Below are 23,798 nucleotides of genomic sequence, written 5' to 3' on the forward strand. Positions count from 1 at the left end.
GACAATAGCGCTGCTGATGGTAACTTCATGGCAATTTCCCCGTTTGTTTTGCAGGTCACGGCCAGGGGCTTTGGGCCGCTGTTGCAGTTTGCCTACACCGCCAAGCTGTTACTCAGCAGAGAAAACATCCGCGAGGTCATCCGCTGTGCTGAGTTCCTACGCATGCACAACCTAGAGGATTCCTGCTTCAGCTTCCTGCAGACCCAGCTCCTGAACAGCGACGATGGCCTGTTCGTGTGCCGGAAGGACTCGGCTTGCCCGCGCCCTCACGAGGACCATGAGAACTCCGCGGGAGAGGAGGAGGAGGAAGAGGAGGAGACGATGGATTCAGAGACAGCCAAGATGGCCTGCCCCAGGGACCAGACGCTTCCGCACCCCATCAGCTTCGAGGCCGCTGCCATCCCAGTAGCACAGAAGGAGGAAGCTTTGCTGCCCGAGTCCGATGGGCCGACGGACAACAAGGAGAGCTCCGAAAAGGACGCGTTAACGCAGTACCCCCGATACAAGAAATACCAGCTTGCATGTACCAAGAATGTCTACAATGCATCATCCCACAGTACCTCAGGTTTTGCAAGCACATTCAGTGAAGATAACTCCGGCAACAGCCTCAAGCCGGCGCTTGCCATGGGGCAAATTAAAAGTGAGCCGCCCAGTGAAGAGAACGAGGAAGAGAGCATCACGCTCTGCTTGTCCGGAGATGAGCCTGACATCAAGGACAGAGCAGGGGACATGGAAATGGACCCGAAGCAGCCCAGCCCTGCGCCCGCCCCTGCCCCCCATCCCGGGGTCGCCTTCCTGGAGAGATCTAGGAGTGTGTCCTCTCCCTCCTGCCTAAGGTCTCTATTCAGCATAACAAAAAGTGCGGAGTTGTCTGGCCTGCCCAGTACATCTCAGCAGCATTATGCCAGGAGTTCCGCGTGCCCTTTCGACAAGGGCATCACTCAGGGTGACCTTAAAACAGACTACGCCCCTTTCACGGGGAATTATGGACAGTCCCATGTGGGCCAGAAGGAGGCGTCCAACTTCACAATGGGGTCGCCCCTCAAGGGCCCCGGGGTGGAGGCTCTCTGTAAACAAGAAGGAGAGCTGGACCGGAGAAGTGTGATCTTCTCCTCAAGCGCTTGCGACCAAGTGAGCACTTCGGTGCATTCGTATTCTGGGGTAAGCAGTTTGGACAAAGACCTCTCTGAGCCGGTGCCAAAGGGTCTGTGGGTGGGGGCTGTCCAGTCCCTGCCCAGCTCACAGGCCTACTCCCATGGTGGGCTGATGGCTGACCACTTGCCAGGAAGGATGCGGTCCAACACTAGCTGCCCGGTGCCAATCAAGGTCTGCCCTCGATCGCCCCCCCTGGAGACCAGGACCAGGACTTCCAGCTCGTGCTCCTCCTATTCCTACGCAGAGGATGGGAGCGGGGGCTCCCCCTGCAGCCTCCCTCTCTGCGAGTTCTCCTCCTCACCCTGTTCCCAGGGAGCCAGATTCCTTGCCACAGAACATCAGGAACCAGGCCTGATGGGAGATGGAATGTACAACCAAGTCCGACCCCAAATTAAATGTGAGCAGTCTTACGGAACCAACTCCAGTGACGAATCCGGATCGTTCTCGGAAGCAGACAGTGAGTCGTGTCCTGTGCAGGACAGGGGCCAGGAGGTAGGGAACCCGCATAAATTCACGCATGTCATCCACTCCCCCAGTCCTTTATCCGGACTTTCCCTGCCTCCCTCGCCAGCACTCACAGATTGTTCTTATTTGCCAAGGTTACAGGTTACAGTAAAGGGACTGCCTCCCCTGTTTATGGAGGCAGGATGCTTTAAGGTGATTGCAGATTAACCACTTTTGTCCTAGAAAGCACTTGAAGTTTGATCTAGATGTAACACTCAGTAGCACAGGCAGGCTGCTGGGTGAACAAGTATGCTGCGTGAAAGCAGGCTCAGGCTTCAGCCCACTGCTGCCCCCGCCCCGCCTCCTGCATCGGCCCTGAAAGGTGCTGTGCTCATCATCTCCATCCTCACTGCTCACCCCTTCAGTGTGAAGGGAAATATAGAAACACTTTCAACATTGAGGCTAGATAGGTCTGCACTAAATGGTGCTTTCCCAGCACCTATAAGTTTTCCTTAAAGACCCTGGAGACCCTGGGGCCGTCCTGTGTCCATAGTGATGCTCACGGGCAGCTCCCCATCCATCGGGTCTTGGGGTCACTGCAGAAGCACCCTAAACAGTCACACAGAACGGTGTAACACACTGTTTCCCAACCTCCCTACAAAGAGTGAGAAGTTATTTGGGGGAACAGTGCGGTTGAATGCCAGTCTCCGTGCACCCTGGAAGCCAAGTACTTTATAGGCAAAAATTCTGAAAGGCTCCGTCCACGTCTCATCAATGCTGGGAGAGGGAGCAGGAGCAACACCAGCCACATCGTCGACAAGACTCCGTGGCCAAGGAGGGAGACAACGGACGCTCCATTCAGCCTCCCTCCCCCTGTAACCTCAGAGGCAAAGATATGAGGGAGTCTGTGTCACAGTCGGCACTGCTTAGCCGACTGATAAGGAAGCAACCCGAGACTGCCGCCTGTCTCAGACCTGCCTCGGGAGCTGGAGTGAGTGAGTCCCGCGAGAGGTCCCCCCTCAGAGCTGCTTCTCCGACAGACACAGGAGGAAGCACCGTGTGGTCCTCCTTAGGCCGCGTGCACGTCTGCACTCCCCGGATTTCAGCCTCTAGTAAAGTGGGGGTGGTAACCTAGCCAGGCAGCAGAAATGCCACGTGGGTTTGGGGGCTTTTCACAGAGCCACGGAGGGCTTATCTCATCTCTTTGAGACTGGGGAGAAGCACCTGAGGTTTTCATTCGGGCATGTTTTGAAGAGATTCCGGAGCTCCCTGTACCAACTGCAGACATGCCCCATAGTCACTTCCTTGTTTTGCTGGTTAGCCTGGTCCCTCTCTCCTTTTGGCCTGAAAAAAAAAAATGGAGGAAGACAAGGTTTAATTTAGTTAAAAGAAATTATAAAGAAAATGTGAGTGGGAGGTATTTCTGCTCAGATGCATCATAGCCGCGCAGGTTTGGCATGGAGGCTTGTGCCAGGCAGAGGCGCATGTGTGTCTGTGTGTCCGACCTGAGAGGACGGAAGGTTTGTGAAAACAGCAAAAGGTCATGCTCTCTCTTTCCTCCCTGGCGTCTTTCCTTCCAATCACAACTTTTGTGAGATTGTTTTTTCCCCCCGAAACTTTCCATAAGCTTCCCTGAGGCAGAAGCCCAGTCCCTGGGTCTGGTTCATCGGCATAATGATCCATCTTGCCAAGGATTGATGTCACCAAAACCTGCCTCCAAATCTTTGTCTTGTTCTTGTGTCTCCCTCAAGAGGAGCCCTGCCATTAAGCTAAAGGAACCGTGTTTCTCTGTTGTTTGCACGCCCAGGGGGCTGCCTGTTTCAGGTGGACCTCCTTTTGTCCCTCCGCTGTCCCAGAAGACAGCTTCAAGTCACCTCTTGGAACTGAATCACACCAACAAGAGTCCACGGTTTTCCCTGTCTGCAGGCCCTACCATTCGTCTGCCTCAGGCCTTTCCAGTTCTCCATGACTCAGTTCAGAGGAGGACTCATTCAATGTACAGAAATAGTCATAAGCAGGACTGATCTCTCCCTGAAAGATACCATTACTTTCAACAATATCTGTCTTTAAAAAATGGGCTTTCTGTATATCTTACCAAAGCTGAGTACCATTTCAGAAATGGCACGCTTCACCTCTCTCAGCAGGACATTTTGCGTAAGACTGATAGAGGAGAGCTAAGGCTTTTCCCTGCTTGCAGTCCAGTTCTCCGAGAGGGAAGGAGTTAGGTCTGGGAACGGTCTCGGGATTCAGCGTGACTGCTCCTCTCCGAGCCCGAAGTAGCTCACAGGAGCCCCATTGGCCCTGGCAGAAGTGCGTCCCCAGTAACAATGGTGAAGGCAAGCTCCTGACAACGTGAATCATAGCTCAGTTTCCTGAACTGATCCAGAAGAATCCGACATCTACTGGGCTGATTCTGCCCTAGTCTGCTATTGTATAAGACCCAGGTAACTTCCCTTCCACGTGAACCCCAGGGGAGACCAGGGTCAGAAACCAGAAAGAGTTCTCGGCTCCAGTTAGCCACCTGTCCAGGACTTCAGACTGACTTCGGTGAGAGCCAGATCGTTAGATCAAAAGAAGTGTTGGGGTACCTTATATTCTGGAAGGTGTTCAAGTTCGACCCTGTTAACTCTCCCATCTCATCCACATTGACCTTTCTCATTCTTTTTAACTATTCTCTAGCTCTGAAAAAAAGCTTAAATTAGCACAATATTGTCTTTAATCAGCAATCAGCCTTTTAAAATTACTTTCCTTTTTTAGATAACCAAACAGCATACCCAGCTCCTAACATACCAAATTTAACAGGCTTTCTCTGTACCTACAACTTACAAACATATATTCACCTCCTTAGAGGTTTGGGTTTTATTTTAATGGTATTTACTGTATAATTACTCAGCAACTTGCTTCTTTACATCGCTACCACCGTGTACATGCCTCTAGGTCAGTCACAGGGGGCTGCCTTCACACCCACGGGTCCCGAAATCACAAGCTATCCAGCTGTCGTCTCTCAGCAACCATCCCAGTTGTTCCCAGTTTTTCCGCCTTACAAACATTTGCTGCAATAAACATTTTTGTGAATGTATTTAGTAGTGGTGATTTTATTGTTATGGGTTAGTTCCTTCCGTGGGTTAAAGGTTATGCTCATTCGCAAAATACTGCCTGACCACTCCCCCGAAAGGCCGCAGCGATTCACGCGTGCCCCGGCAGCTCCCCAGTCCTTGCCAGCGATGCTTGTTGTCAGTCTGTTTCCTGTCTGATGCCTGCCGAGGAGCGTGACGTCTTTGTCCATTTTTCTTTCTTGTTGTTTGTCTTTAAATCAATTTATAGTATCTTTAATGCATAATACAGGAATATTAACCCTTTCTGGTGAATGTTTTCTGTATTCCTCTAGTGATTTGTAGTATCCTTTTCCATAGTCATACCTTTTTCTGCCATAGAAAATGTTAACTTTTTTTGTAATTGTTATCCATCCTGTTTTAAATAACTTCTGGGTTTGCAATTTCCTTAAAAAGTCAGTTTGGAAATTTTTTTTCTTCCAATGATGAAAAATGAATATATCGTATAAAGTGACAAAAATAACAAGACAGCGTGCATAACAAGGGCTTAGTTTGCTTCAGAATGGGAGGCGGACTTGGGAAGAAGTCCAGGGGGAAGGTCCATTCCTATGTGCTTCTATGATGTTTGACTTTTACTATGTATATCTCACAGAGGTTCATTTTTTAAATTGAGGTGTAATTCTCATACTGTAAAATCCACACCATTAAAGTGAACAAGCTGAGGGTTTACAAAATTCTGTGACCACCATCACCCTCATTCCAGGACATTTTTCTCCCCCTGAAAGCAATGCCGCGCCCCCCACGGCCGCCCTCACTGCCCTCCCCTCAGCTCCGGGAAAGCGCTGTTCTGCGCTCCGTCTCCGACCAGTCGCATATTCTGGATATTTTGTGTCGTGAAATCTTACACGTAGTGGACTTTCGGGTCTGGCGTCTTTCACTGAACATCATGTTTTCAAGGTTTATTCTTGCCCCCGATGTGCCCACCCGGTATGAGGTGTATTAGTGCATGATTTCTTTTTATCGCTCCGCAATGCCCCACTGTGCAGATCCGCCCCACTTTGGTGACCCAGTCATCAGTTTCGGGACATGTGGAGTTTTTCCCCTTTTTGACTCTTAACCACTAATGCCGCTGTGAGCACTGTGTACTAGTGTTTTGTAGACGTGTTTTCAGTTCTCTACGTTACATACCTGGGAGGGGGATTGCTGAATCATGGGATAACGCTGTTCAACCTTTTTAGGAATTAGCAGACTGTTTCCCAAGGTAACTGCCCCATTTTACATTCTACCAACAGGGTATGAGGGGGAGAGAACTCCACCTCCCTGCCAACGTTTGTTACGGTCCACCTTTTCTACTGTAGCCATTCTAGTGGGTGGGAAGTAGTATCTTGTTTGGGTTTTCAGGTTCATTTTTAAAATTTGAAAATCAGAGAGAAGTCACAAGTATTTCTGCAAGTACTAAGCTTCTTGGCGAGTCAGTGTTGCACCCCAGGCATTTCTCATTCATTGTGACTTTTAGTGAGGAAGCACCAGGAAGACAACCAGAAGTGTCAGTGAGCTGGGCCTGCTTCACTAACATGTTTCATGTCGAGAGGGATAAAAGTGTGAGAATGAGCTTGTGTCTCCACGTGTGTTTGTGAAGGCGCCAGGGTGGGAGAGCCAAGGTAGCTGCAAACACTGAAATGGAACAGCCTAGAAGAGCTGCGTCCGACTATGCCTCACTCACCTGAACGCTGACTTCCAGACACACCGTGTGTAAAATTTTTACAGTTGTTTTTGTGGCTTGTTTAATCAGGCATCTTTTCAAAATATCTATAACTGGTGTACTTACTAAAAAGAAGACCTTGCTGGGCAGCGTAGAAGCCAGCCAGGTTTCTAGTTAAAACAACTTTTTGCGCTGTGTAGAAAGCTGCTCTCAGCATCTGGAATTGCAAAGCGTGCTGCATGTCTAGAAGAAGAAACCGTATGACAAAGAAAGAATTCTATCAAGAAGTAATAATGTTATTAATAATGAGACTTCGTATCTCTAAGGCAGTTCAGACTTTGCAAAGCCCTTTCTCCATCTGTTACCCAATTTTGGTCCTCACAGCAAGCCCGTAAGGTTGGCAGGGCAGGTATTACCTCCCTCTGACTCGCAAACCCTCCAAGAACTTCAGGATGGAGAGAAGAGAGACTTGCCTGGGACCACCCGGCTGAGTAACTGCAGTGTCACAGCTAAATCCCAGGTGTCCCCCATTTGTTCTGGAAACTGTGCCATGAGACTCTAGGGGGAAAGGACAACTGTGCAGGAAACGTTCCCTAGTCTGGGCGAGGCGATGTTGTCCTTGGCAGCTGCAAAACGCTGAGCTGGCTGCCCCCAGGCCGGCAGCCCAGGAGCCATTAGCCCCGATGGGCATCGTGCTTCCTCCCCAGAGAACTCACGGAGGGGCTGAGGGTCTCGGAAGAGCAGGTGCTGGAGGCTCTGGAGAGCTGGCAGCACCATCAGGGCCTCACAGGATACTGTGAGCAGGCTCGATTCCCATCGCTTCTACTCAACACATGGTACTGAAACCAAGGAAGGAGACAGCAAAGACGACTCACACACCAGCTTCCACTGGGATTCCTAGAGGAAATAGATGCTTGTTTCTGCAACATTTTATCTCTGTCCTCCTCCTCCAAGAGCCCCCATCCAGCCAACCAGAGAGACCAGGCAAGTGAGGTGTGTTGAGAGACGCCCTGAGATGACTACAGCACATCTGATTAAAACCCTGTAAGATGTTCAGAGGAAACGAAGATCACAGGGAAGTCCACCAGAGCAAGAGAGTATTGTTTGGGGCTGAGAATCATTTTCCCCTCTTTTGTCTCAAATTTTCTGCAAGAAGTTATATTGCTCGGGTAATTTCTTAGATTTTAATATGTTTATTGATTTGAGAGAGAGAAAGGAAGGGAAAGAGAGGGAAAATTCAGTTGGTTGCCTCCTATACTCACCCTGACCGGGGATTGAACCCACAACCTAGACGGGTGCCCTGACTGGGAATCAAACCCCCAACCTTTTGATGTATGGGGGCAACACTCCAACCAACTGAGCCACACCAGCCAGGGCTCTCATATCGTGTTTTAAGTGATATTATTGTTTAACTGGGAGAGAGGGATGTATTGGCTGAGGAAGCTGGGGAGCTGTTGGCAGGGGAGGGAAATGGGGCAGGTGACTTGTGCTTGGTGAAGGAAGCACTGGCGTTCCCTCGCAGGCCCTGGAGGAGAATGCCTAGGTTTCGTTCACCTTCTAGATGTCACACGGCATTCTCCTACCTTTGCCCGCCTCTGGGGCCAGAGGTCCCTCAGCGCACGGCCTGGCCACTCAGTTCCGCTGACTGAACCAGTTCCTCTGGTTCCCACTTGCCAGCCAGTGTAGGTTCTGGGCTGAAAAAAAAACCCTCCTTTGTCCTATTCTTCCCGTGGTGCTGAGAAGGAGGAGAAGCGTGAGGGCCCTGCGGGGGCTGGGTCAAATCAATAAGGGTAGAGTATGCAAGTGTGGCCCTGGCCGGCGCTGTGCCAGTTGGCCCTCAGCTTGCTGGCTCAGTATGTGCCCTGACTCTCAGAGGCTGGAGAACCCAACCTTGGGCAGCAGCTACACAGCTACCCAGAGCCTGGAGAGAACTCAGCACCCTTGATCTCAGGGGCCCTTCCCCTTCTGGGCAGCCTGCATAGCCTCACATGCTCAGTCTCCTGTGCATGCGGTCGGCTGAATGTAGCTGAAGGCTGGCCGTTCAGACGAGGTGGCGGTAGTTGGCAGGATCTTCATCTTGTCAAGTTGGGTGTTTTGCTCTATTTCTGAGAGCCCAGTGAGTGAAAGCCATGCCACCTGAGAAGTTAAATCTTGGAAGATAGGTGTGTGGAAGGACAGTAAATTCCAACTGTATTAGAATAGTAAGAATGCGCTGGGAGAAAGAGAGAAGGGCCTCAGCCTTCTTGATGTGTTTCAACACATCCAGGCTGAGTAGCACAAGCTGACTTTTCAGCCCCGTTTGAAGGGTGTTGGGGAGCCTGTGAGCCTGAGACTGGAACACGCTCCCAGCTCCGGAAGAGTCTGTGCCCACTGGCCTGGAACTTAACTTCTGCAAAAAGAACAAGCAGTGAGTGTGGTGCATTCCCACTGCGCCTTCCCAAGAACACTCTGGGACTTCCTCTTGGTAGTCAGTGGCAGTTCTCCCTTGCTAGAGGGGTAACAGGTCCTTTTTAAAAAGAAACAAGAGTGGTTGGGTTTTCTTTTGTTGCTTTTTCCCCCCACATTGCAGAAAGTCTGCAGCCAACTATTTTCTTTTCCTTTGACCTCTTTAAAAACCAGCTGGAGTTGCAACAGCTCCGCTGAAATGTTATGTGGCCTTTTGCTTCAGGGACTTTGAAACCAGCATTGTTGATTTTTCCTCTTTCCTGTCAACGTCTGTCCTATTTCCCTAGTGTTTTATATTCACCGCCTGGATGCTTTTGAATATAGTAACTCTCGGTGTGGAAGGCCTTTTGACTTTCCCTGTGGCCTGAGCGATAGGTATATGTTCTTCCTGAAACAAGTAAACCCGCTTTGGAGCAGAAGCAGAATGGCTTTGTTGTCAGCAGAGGGGGAGACTCCATGGGGCCCAGAAGTGCTGCAGCGTCTGCTGTGCAAACAGGCTTCTGCCTGGTGTGGAAACATCCGCGTCCCCGACAGACAGACCTCTGTGTTACTTAGGCACCGTCCAGGATCTGAGTGTCTGTTTGTTATCCAGAGGGTGTGAAGGGAAATCAAACATTCTTTCATATCAGTATAAGCCCTGTGCAAACACAGCCCCATGGACAAAGCCCTTTCCCGGGCCCAAAACAAGGAGCTGTTTGTCCTGGCTGCCTGTCTTCAGCAGTTGGAGCAGGACTGAGCTCAGCTGAGATTGGTGTGACATGTGGTGCTGCAGTCTTGTTCTTTTGGGCTGAAGTTTCACAGGTGTCGTGGGACAGAGTTCACCATGCGCGAGCTGAATCAGAGCACCCACTGGGAGCCTTCAGCAAATGCCACGTCCTGCAGGCTCGGAGCTATGAAGTAACCTGACAAGGCAGTTGCACCGAGCCATAGCAAAGCCAGTGATAGATAATTCAGTGCAATTGCCTTTGTGCACAGGGGGAGCTAGTCACAAACGCCAGGATCTGGACTCGTGTCTGCCTGCATCTGATGCAATCAAAGGAAAAGCCTGCGCTCAGGATGAAATAGCTTCATCTCCCTCCCGTGAATAACACACACTGACACTGCAGCTTCTGGATACTAATGAGGGCTTGGTTTCTTCACACACAAATAGTTTGACCAATTAAACTCAGACCCACCTGCCTGTTTTTCTGATTCCTCAGGTTCACTCGAGCCCATTTCTTCAGTCCACTAGAGCCATGCTGGCCATCCCATAGCCACACACCACACGTGGCTATTGAACCCTAGAATGTTATGTGGCCTTTTGCTTCAGGGACATTGAAACCAGCATTGTCGGTTTTTCCTCAGTGAACTGTGGCTGGTTGGTGATGTGTTGGATGCATAAGATAATTCTTGGACTTTGAAAATGTAGTAAAGTAAAAAAAATCACAATAATTTTATATTCCATGTTGAAAATATTTTGGCTATATAGGGTTCAATGGAATATGTTAATAAAATTAACTTCACCTGTTTTCACTTCTTTTAATTCTGTTAATCAGTGGCTACTAGATAATGTAGAATCACAAATGCAGCTGGGGTTGTTTGCATTGGACAGCGCTAGGCTGGCGCTTGAAGGAGGTGTAGGTTTAGGGCGCCATCTGCTGGTGCATCGAAGGCAGCTGCTGATGTAAGCAAGAAGGAAGCGGTCTGTGCTGGGAAATACATCTCCAGGCAGAGCAACATGCAACATTCCTTTTCCAGGAGCTCCTGAAACTGAACCAGAACTGAACCTCGAAGCCCCTGCATCATGAGTAAGGGTCTTGGAGAGGGTAGTGTCACACTGCTGGAAGGGGCAGGCCAGTGTTTACCTCTTCGGTGCTAAGGAGGCCATAGACAGCTGTGGTCTAAGTATTTCAAACCGCCACAGGGTTGTAAGCATTTTAACAGTATAAGGAGTACACAGCTCTGTCCCTCGAGAGACTAGTGCCCTCTCTTTGGATAATGATGACTTGCCTTGGTTTGTAACGAGTGTGAAAGTAGGAATGCTGCTGCTAACAGTATCTATCACCCCAACTTTGTGGCTTTAAACAGCAGAAAGCATTTAGTATCTCCATTGTTTTGTGGGTCAGGGATTCAGATGCACCCGATCCGAGCACATCTGGCTCAGGAACCTCATGATGTGGAGTCAGATGCTGGCTGGGGCTTCAGTCATTTGAAGCTTTGACTGGGCCCCGAAAATCCACGCCCAAGGTGGCTTGTTCCCGTGACTGGCACGGCGATGCTGGCTGTGGGCGGGAGGCCTCAGGTCTTGTCCCATGGGCCTCTCCACGGGGCCACTGCAGTGTCCTGGAGGCAGAGCTGGTTTCCTCCGGAAAGAGCAACCTAGGAGGCCTCAGAGGAAGCTGTGAGCCCCTGGGCGACCTCACCCCCAGAGTTGCACACGCTATTGTGCCTGCTGCGCTGTATTGGTCGAGACGGGAACGTGTATCCTCTTGATGAAAGAAGGTCCATATCATGTTGTGAAAGAAAATGTGGAAAGGTGGAATGGCTGGTGCACTTTTGGAAAAAGACTGTCTGCCACAGCCCCTGATGCTTGAAGAGCACTGTGAGGCTAAAAAAGTCTTGGCCATTTTGCAGATGAGGAAATCGAGGCCCGAAGAAGTAAAGTAACTTGTCTGAGGTCTCACGTTTGGTAGGAAGGACAAAAGCCCAGCTCTCACTCCTTGTCCATGCTGGTAGAGCCTGTCCGGGCCATCTCCCTGTGCCCCCGTCTGTGTGCTGTGTAAGCGTCCTGCTGATCAGGCCACCTGTTCAGCATCTGCAAGGGGTGTGGTGGTTTAGGTCCTTCTTTGGGTGATCTCTTTCCATAAACAGTCGCTTTATTGGGTTGAGGCTCAGCGGAAGTCGGTTTCAACTGACTAGAGAGCCCTTGCTGTGTAAGTGCTGGGGCAATGAAAAAGTCCCATTTTCCAACGTTTTCCGTGCTGCTTGCTTCAAAAACCTCAGGGACGATAACCGCAGTATAATTTGTGTGATCACTTTCCTTCTGATTATCTGACCATTACATCTTTTTTATACTTGAAGCTGGAAATAATCAGAGCTTGCTTTCAGTAGTTTCCGTATTCCTTGGTTATCTTAAAAAGGAGGTTTTACCATGTGTTGATATTCTGTCTGCCAGGATTAAAACTAGAATCCAGCTGCCAGAATCATTATTTGTTATTCTCGGTTTCAGGTCAAACTTCCCTTTCCTGTAGATCAAATCACAGATCTTCCGAGGAACGATTTCCAGATGATGATTAAGATGCACAAACTAACCTCAGAACAGTTAGAGTTTATTCACGACGTTCGGCGGCGCAGCAAGAACCGCATCGCGGCCCAGCGCTGCCGCAAGAGGAAACTGGACTGTATCCAGAACTTAGAATGTGAAATCCGCAAACTGGTGAGTTGGCCCGTCCATTGCTGTCAGCAGCCTGGAGGGACCAGGGCTGATGCAAAGTTACACTCGTGAAGGCTAGAGAAGTAGAGAGAAGGGTCACCATCCAGGGACATTTGGATTTATTTTTAAACAAGTCCCTTAACAAAAATAATAGTTTTCTATCTGTAGTGGGTGTGTCTGTGTGTGTGTAATTAATTACATGTCGATGTTTTATGTACAGGCAGTTCTGTTTTATTTTCCATTCTGCACGTTCTAGTAGCTACCATTTATTGCATGCACGCATGCCTGGACCAGACTAATACATTAATCTAAAGTATTTTTGTAGACGATCGCATTTAATCCTCACGCCAACCCTAAGATTTAGGTACTATGTTATCTTCATTTATGGAGGCGGAAACAAGAGTACAGAGGGATTAGTAACTCCCCACTGCTGATTCCAAATCTTGTCTTGTTTTTTTTAATCCTCGCCCAAGGATATACTTACTGATTTTAGAGAGAGAGGAAGGAGGGAGGGAGGGAGAGCATCATCTCTCAGCCACCTCGGTTTCTGCCCTGACCAGGATCGAACCTGCAACCTTTTGGTGCACAGAACAATGCTCCAACTGGTTGAGCCACCCAGCCAGGGCCCAAATCTTGTGTTTTTACTGTGTCTTTCTCTGGCCTCCCACAGAAGAGTGGAGGTTAGAGGTAGGATGCCTGCCTCTTACCTACCCTGACCTTTTGAAGCCCTTCGCAGCCCCAGGGTCTTTGATTTTGCAATTCTGCCTCAGAGTCTGCCAAGTCTTCCTTCTGCTGTGTGTGGCTCAGGGAACGAGCTCCCATCCCCCAAGCTCCCCTCACTGGGAGCTCTGTGCCCGCTTCTCCTTAATAAGCAACCTCAAGCTATAGGAATTAAATCCAGGTGACCTTGCTTCTGACTGTACCTTCGAAGGCAACCAGTGCAACCTCATTCAGCGCAGCCTTTCTGCTGGCCACAGACTGGAGACTCAGCTCAGGTGCTGTGTCTATGAGAGAAGTGAGGAAGGAGGCCACGTAATTCGGTTATGATCCGCTTTCCTTGGCCTGGCCCGTAGACAGCAGGGGGCAGCCCTTTGGCTCCCGGTGAGCCCATTTCATCATGCCAGCCTGAGAAAGAGGAAAATGGGATGTTTGAAAAGAATGAATAAATGCTACATGCTATCGAGATGGTCCTGGACCCCTGGGTCTGTTTATTTTTTATTTAATTAACACCTACCAAGCAGGAAAAACCCGCCCATCATCAGTTGCTCCTGTCACCTACAAAATAAAGTCCCACTCCTTGAGTCAGTGTGCAGCTATCCTCCCGCATCCTCCCACTCCCTCCTTGGAACTTGACCTCTAATAAAAACAAACTGTTTGCACTTCCTCCACCATCTCCTACTCTTTATACCTCTGTGTTTGTGCCGCTGTTTCTCTTCTACCTTGGACACCCCTCCACTGTTTTCTTCTCTGACTCTGTCCTTTATTATCTAAGACTCTCTGGGAAGTCTTTTTTTTTTTTAGATATTTTACTTATTTTTAGAGAGAGGGGAAGGGAGAGAGAAAGAGAGAGAGAGAAACATCATTGTGGGGTTGCCTCTCACATGCCCCTTACTGAGGGAGTAGCCAGCAATCCAGGCATGTGCCCTGACTGGGAATTGAACTTGTGACCTTTGGTTCACGGTCAGCACTCAATCCACTGAGCTGCACCAGCCAGGTCCAGGAAGCCTTATTCTATCCGCCTCCCCAGGAAGGCCCTTTCCTGAGTTCCTGGTGAGGTTGCGCACCGGCCCCTGGAGCAGCGATCTAACCTCTAGCTCAGTGCCCATCACATTAGTCTTTATTGCATGTGTGTGTCCGCCTCCCCAGCCCTTGGCCTGAGCCTGCAGGTTTCTCCTGACATGCACAGTTACATGATCAGTGCAGACTCGCTGAAGCCTCTCAGGAAATGTCTGCTGCCCTAAAACTTATTGGAAATTGCACGTGGGTCATGGGATTATGAATTCTTTCTTTCCAATTTTTTTAATGTTGTTTTAATAACAGCAAGACCGTGCTTTAATTTAAGCCACGTTAAGAAAGCACAACATGGCCGCTGGTGAGTGTGGGCTTCCTGGAAGCCTGCTGGGCTTCGGTGGGGAGCCAGGCAGGGCTGAGCCCACAAGCACAAATCGTCAAGGTCTTGGGCACACGTCTACAGAAGCTGCGGCCCTCTGCTCTTCTGTAGGTGGCCAGCTAACTCTCCTCACCCTTATTTGAGAAATGCGTGATTTCTGTAGTTAGCATTCTTCTCCGGTGACCGTATGACACTAAACAAATAATGAAGTCTAAGGAATGTAAAGTCTAAAGCACTTTGCTGATATTGTTCAGTTGGAAAAGCAAGGGGGCATCTCCATGTGCTCCCCCCACTTTTTTGGAAACCCCTTAAATAATACTCTGCCTTTCACTGCTGAATGAGCATGACATGCTCGCCAATATACAGCTAGCCTTGTGCATTTGACCCCGTCCTGATGTAGGCTGCCTTTCCTGCAATAGGCCAAAACACTGTCGCACACAGCGTTTCCTTTTCTTCACCCTGGGAAGTGGCCCAGGACAAGAGTCAGTGGCATAGCCAACGCTGTGGCAGAATGTAAGACAGGTTCCTCCCTGGGGCTGGGTGGTATAGCCTCTCGCTCTGCAGACTTCCAGGCTACAGCCCAGAAGCTCCAGCTTGCACAGCCTGGGTGTCCTTGGTTTCTTAACCCGCCACCCTCTGGCTGTGGTGCCGTGCCCCCACGCGTGCCCAGTCTGAATGGCAGGCTGGCTGCAGCATGGGTGACTCTGGTCCCGTCCACCATCCCCACACCCCACGCTCACTCCCCACTCCCCGCCATCTCCCACACACCACGCAGCTTTTGCAAACTTGCATAATGTATTTCTCTCGAGTTGCACTTGTACATCTGTTTATTTTTCATTTTTAAAACATGTTTTCTTGAAAAATTTATAAATATTTTAGCAGGTGCCCTCTCCGCATATAAAGCTCCGTCTCTGACACACATGCTGGCACTGCCTGCAGGGCTGCATCGCCATCACAGCACATGCGGCTCCCATGTGGGAGAGGCCGTGTTGCTCCCCCTCTCTCCCCACCCCCTTCACGTCCTCTCCCATCCTCTCCTCACCCCTCCTGCCCCCCAGAGCAAAGCTGGAGAGGCCTCACTGAGGCTGCAGGAGGCCTCATCTGCTGCTGCAGGTGTCCAGGGTCCCCACCCGTTTCACTATGTGCCCTCCTGCAGCCTCCCCACCCTCCCCACCCTCTCCCCTCACACACTTAGTGCTGGGAAGACCTTAACGGGTCTCCCCTCTAAGTTCCTCTCCCTCAGGGAGAGATGGATTTGAGAATCACAAGAGCCTACGTGGGATTTTCTTTCAGGAAAACATCTCAGAACCTCCGTCTCCACAGCTCTGCCTGCGCCTTTGGTGTCCAGGGGAGTGGCACTCGGGCCTCACGGGAGCACTTGCCGGCCTCCGGGTGTAGGGAGCAGCCGAGTGTAGGGAGCAGCCGGGTGTTCCGTCTGTTGCTGCCACGGCCAGAGAGCCCGCTGACGTTCGATTGAACCATATGAAGTTGCCAGTGGTCCACTGTTTTTCATTTTCCTTTTTAATACACTGTCTTCTTTAAAGAAGTTTTAGGTTCATGGCCAAATTGAATGGAAAACACAGAGTTCCCATATGTACCGTGCCCCTACACACTCACAGTGTTCCCCATCAGCAACATGCCCCACCAGCTACGACGCCTGTTACAACTAGGGAACCTACGTTGACATGTCATCATCACCCAAAGCCCACAGTTACGTGAGGGCTCACTCTCGGCGTGCATGCTGTGGGTGTGGGCATGTGCATGGTAACAGAAGGACCCCTGTGCTCTGTGTTCTGCCTGCTCATCCCTCCCTCTGCCCACCCACCCCAGGTCCCTCCCTAGCAACCACTGATCTGTTCACTGTCTCCATGGTTTCGCCTTGGTCAATTAATTTTGACCTCCAAAAATGGCAAGCTAATACATCTAGGGGAGATTTTCAGCTACAAGGTGAGGAACCAGGAGTTTTCCTGTTGGAAATTTGCAAACTCCAAATTGCAAGAAACTGGAACCTGGACTCCCAGCAGTTTTCTGGTTGGTGGTGATTTTGCTGGTCACTGACCAGGCCACCGAGAGGGACGAAGAGCTGCCACAGGGAAGGGGCCAGGATCAGTGGGACATGGGGAGGGGCTGCTTGGATAGGCGACGTGGCGGAAGTACGTGCCCAGGCTCCCCGGGTATATGTTTTTTAAGTTTCTAGATCCTGACGTAGCCATACCTGACCATAATGTAGGATGCAGAAGCAAAAGTTGGAAAGCCCCAGAAACACGAGGTCTTGAGTCCTCCGGTCAGGCCTGACGAGGCCCTCTCTTGTCTCTCTGATGTCCAGGTGTGCGAGAAAGAGAAGCTGTTGTCAGAGAGGAACCAGCTGAAGGCCTGCATGGGGGAGCTGCTGGACAACTTCTCCTGCCTCTCCCAGGAAGTCTGCCGCGACATCCAGAGCCCCGAGCAGATCCAGGCCCTGCACCGGTACTGCCCTGTCCTCAGACCCGTGGGTCTCCCCGCAGCCTCCAGTGTCAGCCCCGCACCCTTAGGCATCGAGCAGAACCTCGCCACCCCCCAGTGTGCGGGGGCAGAAACTGTGCCCTGCTGTTCGGAGCAGGGCGCAGCTCCCCCTGGTCCCCCCTGGGTCCCCAGCAACGCCTCAGAGAATTGTACTTCTGCCCGGAGGCTGGAAGGCACTGACCCAGGAACCTTCTCAGAGAGAGGACCTCCTCTCGAACCCAGGACCCAAACGGTGACCGTGGACTTCTGCCAGGAAATGACTGACAAGTGTACGACTGACGAACAGCCCAGGAAAGACTATACCTAGTGACCGGGCCTGCCTCCCAGCTCCATGCCTCTCCCACCCAGGAGGTGCTGTTCATCTGTTGTCTGGAAGAACCGAGAAGGAGTTTGGTGCACACTACAGCGTTTCTTAGCAGCAATACTGGTTCTGAGTATTCCCTCCTCTCTTCACGCAGGAGTGATATATAGTTACCTTCACAATGGTGCTACCCCTTGCCCCGGCAAGGAAAGACAACAGTGATGACACTGTCTGTCTGTGGGTTAATTTCAATCTTAACAGGGATAGACTGTAACACCTCTAGGACCCAACCACAGATTGTTTTCTCAGTGGCCCATGTCACAAACCCTATCTCAGGAATTTCTTCTGAATGTTCAATTTTTTCATTGAAGACAGCTTCTATACACATCAAAGTTTTATAGCTAGACTGTACATATTATATATAATATATATATAAAATATATATATATCTCCATATGCAAAAGTCCTGCATGCCTCGATTTTCTCATTAAAACTGGAAACTTCCTTTCTCATTCGCAAACAGGTTCTGACATTCCGCTTCCTTTGTCTCTGACGCTAGAACCAGCTCAGCAGCTGTTAACATGGTCCATTTTCTCGCTTCACAGTTCGACTTCAGTTTCTACTTATTTATGGACAGAATTCAGTGTTGGAAGCTTTTCTGTTAAGGTTTCATTTCAGCGGCCGCTTCCGTGTGCGCGGCCTGGTTTCGGCCCTGCCGGAGGGCGCCCCTTGAGTGTCGTGGTTGGTTGGTTGGTTTTTGCAGTCACTGTACAGTCACGGTCAACTTTGCCACTTGCACTGAGTTTTGGGTCAAACTTATTTTCTTAAATGAAGTTGTGACTTCAGTATAACTCAAGTATACTGTATATTCCTTACTTTTAGTTTGAAAGTAGAACATTTTAGCTAATTAAAAACCACTCAGGTGATAATTATGTAGGAAAAACAATCTTGCCAAATAATGAATTCATCCTAGGATGTGTTGACAATAATCTGCTTGAATATTTTTATATTTCACCTCCTCCCCACATTTCCCCTAAGCGAAGCTGAAATGCCCATAGAGAGTTCAGAGTTGACGCTGGATGTTCAGATTCCTAAGTGGGGAGAGAGTTTGGGCATCGCACTAGTAAGTACATCAAAGCAGTAGGAACCCATGGTTCTGTACCAGAACTCAGCAGGCATTGACTCCTAGAAATCAAGTCAGAACCATGTTCTCCCGCAGGGAGTAAGTCCCACTCATTTCAACACTTCATCAGGCCTCACTTGCTCCTGGAAGCATAGTGAAGTAAGACCTTGTGCTTTGAAGGACTTGGCTGACCGGGACTGGGCTCCCAGGAGATGGCGCCTGAGGGGATATGAACGGCAGCCCCAAGGCCCTACCCCACTAAGTGGCTGTCCTGGTTCAGTGCAGCTCACCCAGAGTGGGAGAGAACAGGGCCGAAGTGAGCCTGAGGTCTGTCCCTGACACAGGCAAAAGCATTTTTCCTCCCTTTCTTCTCCAGATTTTTTGAGTTGAATTCTGAGGTTTTCCGCCAGTCTCTTGTTCCAAGGCAGATTTCATCCTGAGGCTTCGAACACGACCTGGCCAGGAGCCCTCCTTGCCCCCGCCCCACCACACACACGCCCGCCTGCACCTGGTGATAATTTCTTCTCTTGCTGCAAAACTGGTTGGCTTGCAACCCGCAGAGAGCAGCTTCCCTTGGCCCAGGGGGCGTGTTGGCCTCTGGCCACGTTTACAGAAGGCGTGCTGAGGTCCCACGGCCACAGAGGAGGAGAGTCAGCCCCCCCCTCCAGCGGGCCTACAGCCTGGCTGTGGGAAGAGCCCCCAAGGGTTTGATGTGGGGATGGGGTGGTGGGCAGTGGGACTTGATGGGTGACTTTGTTTCTTTATTTGTGCCATCATTTGGACAATATTAAAGCTGCATGTAAAAGAGGGAATTAGTATATGATGTAGGCGAAAAGTGAAACCATAGTAACATGTTTTAGTATTATTAACTTTTTCTGTACAAATATTAGCGCTAAATGTTTAAATATGTATGATTGCCAGAAATCTGTTGGTTCATGCGGTAGGATATTTTCTTTTTAAAAAGGCTTTTCTTTTTTAAACTAGCTCCACTTTTAAAACCTGCCTCTGGGTGTTCGTTGTTTGTCGCGCGTGTGTGTGTGTGTGTGTGTGCGTGCGTGCCCGTGGTGGAGCCACCGTCGCTGCTGCCGCTGCTGGAGTTCCCGGCCCCCTAGACGGGTCCTGCAGTGCACCAGGAGGTGTGCCTCCCATTCAGACTCCGTGCGAATCACGTGATCCATCACAGGTGTGTGTTATGGTGGAGTCAGCCAACAGTCCTTTGGTTTTTCAGCTCTCTCGTTGCCTTTTTTAAGCGACCTCCTCTTCTTTTAAAAAAGGAATGTTTTCTGCTCGTGTCATAACCAGGTCCAAACCAACTTGTTGGCATGATTTTCCCTGGTCACAACTCATGTGCAACTGGTAGTCTTGACCACATTCCACCCACCCCAACCCCCCTCTGCGTGGTTCTGTCCACACACACCCATGTCGCAGCCATGTCCAGGTTCAAGGGGCTCTTTCTCTCTCCCCCTCTAACTCAGTCCACATCTTCAGTCTTCCAGCCCCCACCTCACTTTTATTCCTCTCCCAACTAAACCCCTGTCATGGGAACTGGTTAAAAAGGCTTCTTGCAAAACTGTCTTTCGATTTCTTAGCAATTTTTACTAAATTGCTACGATTTTGTCCACTATCCACCGTGAACATTGACTGTGTTTTGTGCAGTGTGATCTGTCTGTGTCTGTTACTGCTCTAAACCATGTGTTTGTCTAAATTATTTCTGGGTTAATTCAGAGGGGGGACTAGCTGGGGACCAGAATCCCAGGTGCCTCGAGTGGAATTTTAAAACCAGCCTGATTCCTCTCCCCAGGACCCGTTAGTGAAGCCCATGCCTCTTACGAGAAGGAAAAGCAAGTTAACCGCAGGGGCAGTGTTTGCAGAGCATGGAGACACCCAGTTCGTTATTATCTTGAGGGTCTTCCTGACCAGAACAAAGGACCCCGCAGCCATAGACTATTTAGGAGGATCCGTACGACAGCCTAGGTGGGTCTCAGAATGTCTGGGATTGGCATGGGCTGTTGGGGCAGGGACTGTGGAGGTGGCCCTGTGACAAGCTAACATCACCTGAGCCTAGTCCTCCCCTTGAATCTCCCTTTGCTCTACATGTGTCCCCAACAACCTCGCTTCATTCAGGTTGGTCAGGCTCTGGGCAGGCGAGTGCTTTGCCGTATGTGTTTGTTTCTCTGTGTTATCTGGGGGTGCCTTGAATAATCTAACTTCATTACATACTGATTCTGGAACAAAACAGTTGCAAAAAAAAAAGAAGAAGCTGACAAAGTTACTAGGCCCTCCTCCTTCTCTTCCGGGTTCGCTAACAATGACTCAGGCGTCAGAGCTGATGCTGCAGTAGAAAATGTTATTTTGTATATTGTACAAGTAATTTATTAACTGTCTTTCTAAAAGTATGCTGCTTACAAGATGCACTATGATTCTGGATTTAATCCTTGTATTGATTTCCCAAGGAAGTAAAAAAAAAAGAGAGAGAGAGAGAGAATGGCTAGCGATTAGTATGCCAACTGCCGCTTCTTGAAAAGGAGGGCAGGGAGCCGCGAGAGGACTTGCCTGAGAGGACTGCTAAAAGTCAAGTGGGCACAGTGGGGAGTTCAATGTTATGGTCAAGAGGTCTAAACCTACACATACTCTTTTCATACTTTATCATTGCTGTTAAAGTAGAAGAAACAAACCAAGGTGTGAAAGGTATAAGCCTTGTTAAGAAACCACCAAGTCCTGCCCCTGTGAGATGACCCCGTGCTGTCCAGCAGCAGAACCCTCTCAAAACGAGGGAAGCCTGCCACGCCCTTTCCAAACCGTCTTTGGCTACCTAGCTCCATGCATTAGACCCTGTTTAAACTGGGAGCTGCTTAGGAAGTGACTTCAAACTGCTCCACTATTGCTTAGTTTGGGAAGGGTCAGAGATCTAGAAGGAAGCAAGAATTAAGTATTGTCCTCACCACTGTAAATAAACTCTAAAGAACATGGTTGTTTTTTTTTTCTTAAACAATAAAGCTGTTCCCTGGATCATGAGTTAGTGTTTCTTCCCCAAATTGAGGGTGTCGTTGTAGGTTCAGTCTCTGGCAAGTGCATGCACAGTGCGGTGCCCTGCGAGGAGTGGTGGCCTGGGCAGGAAGTCCGTGTGCATGGAAACGTCTGTGTTCAAGCTGCATGTTTTCAATACTGCCCGAGCCACCTCATGACCCAGGCATCAAGCACTGATGCTGCAGAATAGAACATATTTGTACACAAACAGTGTGTGCAAATAGTATTTGTACATAGAAAAGACCTATTGTGGCAGACTAATGATAAATTATTCAACTGACGGTGCAAAACATTTCTTGCAAAGAAAAGTAAGTGTATAGTATTTTCCTACACTCCACTCTGGGAGATAATATTTATATCAAATGACTATCAGTGTATTTTAATTGTAATATGGAAACGATGCTGCCATTGGTGAAAAATACCCACTTGGTTGCAGAGGCCCACTTTTGTAGCTTTGACTTAATGTTGTGGCGTGGTGTGCGCATTTCACTATTGAGCAATGGACAAGCAACTCTGGCTTACGTTTTCCTTCCAGTTTATTGACCTCAGCTGACACAGTGGCCCTCCTAGAAGCAGAAGTGCACCAAGACCGTTCATTTCAGGTAGACTCGCATTCAGTGCCAAATGCTCTCGTGCGGGCGATCGGACGTGTATCAGGAAAGAGTGAAGGGACTTGGACGAAGAGGGCTTTTCCCACAGATTGATGCTAAGTCTTCTACCAAAACATGTCTGGAGGCAGAGGGGTGACCTGTACTTGAACCCCAACAATGCATTTTGCATGTGTGAATGTTGGAGTGCCCATTCGCGCTCTGACATAAAAGACCTGCCGCTTCCAGTGCATGATCAGGAAGATTCCAGATGCATTCGGGAGCTTCAGGTGCTGGTTAGACGCCACCTTTGCTTGTGAGGCCCAAAGGGCCTGTGAGGATTTGTTCCAGAACCAGTCTGATGCAAGTGCACCTCTAATATATGCCTTACAAACTCCAGAGGCCATATTCAAAACAGGGTCTTCTCAGTGTATGCAAGGGGCTCCAGCCCCTCTTCTCTTCCTCCCCAGGTTGAACAATACGGACAGTTTTCACACATATCTACCTGTATAACCCTCTGTACCTCTCATAACTGGTCAATGACTGTAACAGGTTACATCAGGTGTTTTTCTACATACTTTTTACACAGATTCTATGCGATTAATATAACTTAATTCAGTGCATCATTTTATTGTACTAGTTCTTAGGCTTGTCTTTTTTTTTTCCCTAAGTGATTGTGGTTTTCCTTGTGGTTTTTATTGTAAAAATGAAAATGGCTGTTGATGCTTATTCTCTGTAACTAAGAATTTTTACCTTTTTGGGGGAAAAAGCGCGTTGCTATGAACTAATGAATTTTCATTTATTCGTTGTAAATACACTATTGTGCAAAAAAATTTTCACTCGGTTGAATTGCTAGTGTTAACTGAATTTTGTCTAGACACCATTTCTGTTGATGAAATAAAGACACACCATTACACATTGTAAGCTGTCTCTCTCCACTCTGGGTCCCTGCTTTCAGGTCGCACAGCTGTTGGCCTCAGGACATCTTTTCTGCCAGAGAAGCCATATTGCCCCTAGTTTGGACCCTGGCCTGCTACCTGACTAATTCGATTAGAAATCTCAAAAATGTGATAATGCTAATGTGGCTCCTCAACTCTGAATTTTAAAGATCCCTAGGGCCTCTGAGAGCAGATAAAACCAATTTGCTGGTTTGGGTGCAGTGCAGTGGCCGTAGTAACCACTGGGGGCGCTGCCGGAAGGGTATGGTTTCTCACCTAGGTGCGTGGATCTACAATTACCTCCGACAGAAAGCTGAACGAAAGGAAGGGAGGAAAAGGGCATTAAATCCAAACCAAGAAGGTACAGTGAGGGGCAGAGCGAGTTTACAATTGTGGTTAGGGAGTAAATACAACTGAACGAAAAAAAGTATATGTGGTAGTTTAGTCTTGGATTTTGACATCAAGGGAAAACAAGATACTGAACGGCGGGCGGGCCAGACAACTGTGGGTCGCCCTGGACCCGGGAGCGGTTTGGTCGAGCTGCCAGCGAGGCTGTGAATCATGGATTCACAGGATGTCCGGAGAAGGCGCTGCAGCCCAGGTCTGGGCTTCACCAAGGACGTGGCCACGCCCCATGCATCGGGTGGGAAAACTGAAATTAAAAATCTCTGAATTATGCTCCTTTAGTGAATCTCCGAGACCACCCTAATGAGTCCCCTGGGTGGGAGTCGGGGTGCTTCCAGGGAACGTGTAATGAGATTTGTGAATGTGTGCTGTTCTGGAAACACCACAGTCATAACACTCTAGGCATGAAAGGTGAAAAACACAGTCTTCTGCTGAAGACATGAAGTCATTCAGTCCACTCTGGAAAAGACAGGTCTGGACCAGGTCTGTAGGAAAACCTGGTCCCTTAGAACCTGGTCCCTGGTCCCTTAGAAAACCTGGTCCCTTAGAATTTACCCCCCGCCCCCCGTGTTGGTGCTTGTAGCAGGAATGACT

The 23,798-nt window shown here is 49.3% G+C and overlaps 1 protein-coding gene across 6 annotated transcripts in view; it reads left to right on the forward strand.

Annotated features, from left to right (window-relative positions):
• Positions 1-22,785, forward strand: part of BACH2 (BACH transcriptional regulator 2) — a 334,937-nt gene extending 312,152 nt beyond the window's left edge. For all 6 annotated transcript variants that reach the window (XM_037039303.1, XM_037039305.1, XM_037039304.1 and 3 more), the window contains 3 exons: positions 55-1,647; positions 12,008-12,214; positions 16,648-22,785. In XM_037039303.1, coding sequence (XP_036895198.1) covers positions 55-1,647; positions 12,008-12,214; positions 16,648-17,130 — 2,283 coding nt within the window. In that variant the 3' untranslated portion in view covers positions 17,131-22,785. The remainder of the gene's footprint in view (positions 1-54; positions 1,648-12,007; positions 12,215-16,647) is intronic.
• The last annotated feature ends 1,013 nt before the right edge of the window (positions 22,786-23,798 follow it).

Source organism: Sturnira hondurensis, unplaced genomic scaffold, assembly GCF_014824575.4.
Source record: "Sturnira hondurensis isolate 20B ecotype Veracruz unplaced genomic scaffold, ASM1482457v3 Scaffold0025370, whole genome shotgun sequence".
NCBI lineage: Eukaryota > Metazoa > Chordata > Mammalia > Chiroptera > Phyllostomidae > Sturnira > Sturnira hondurensis.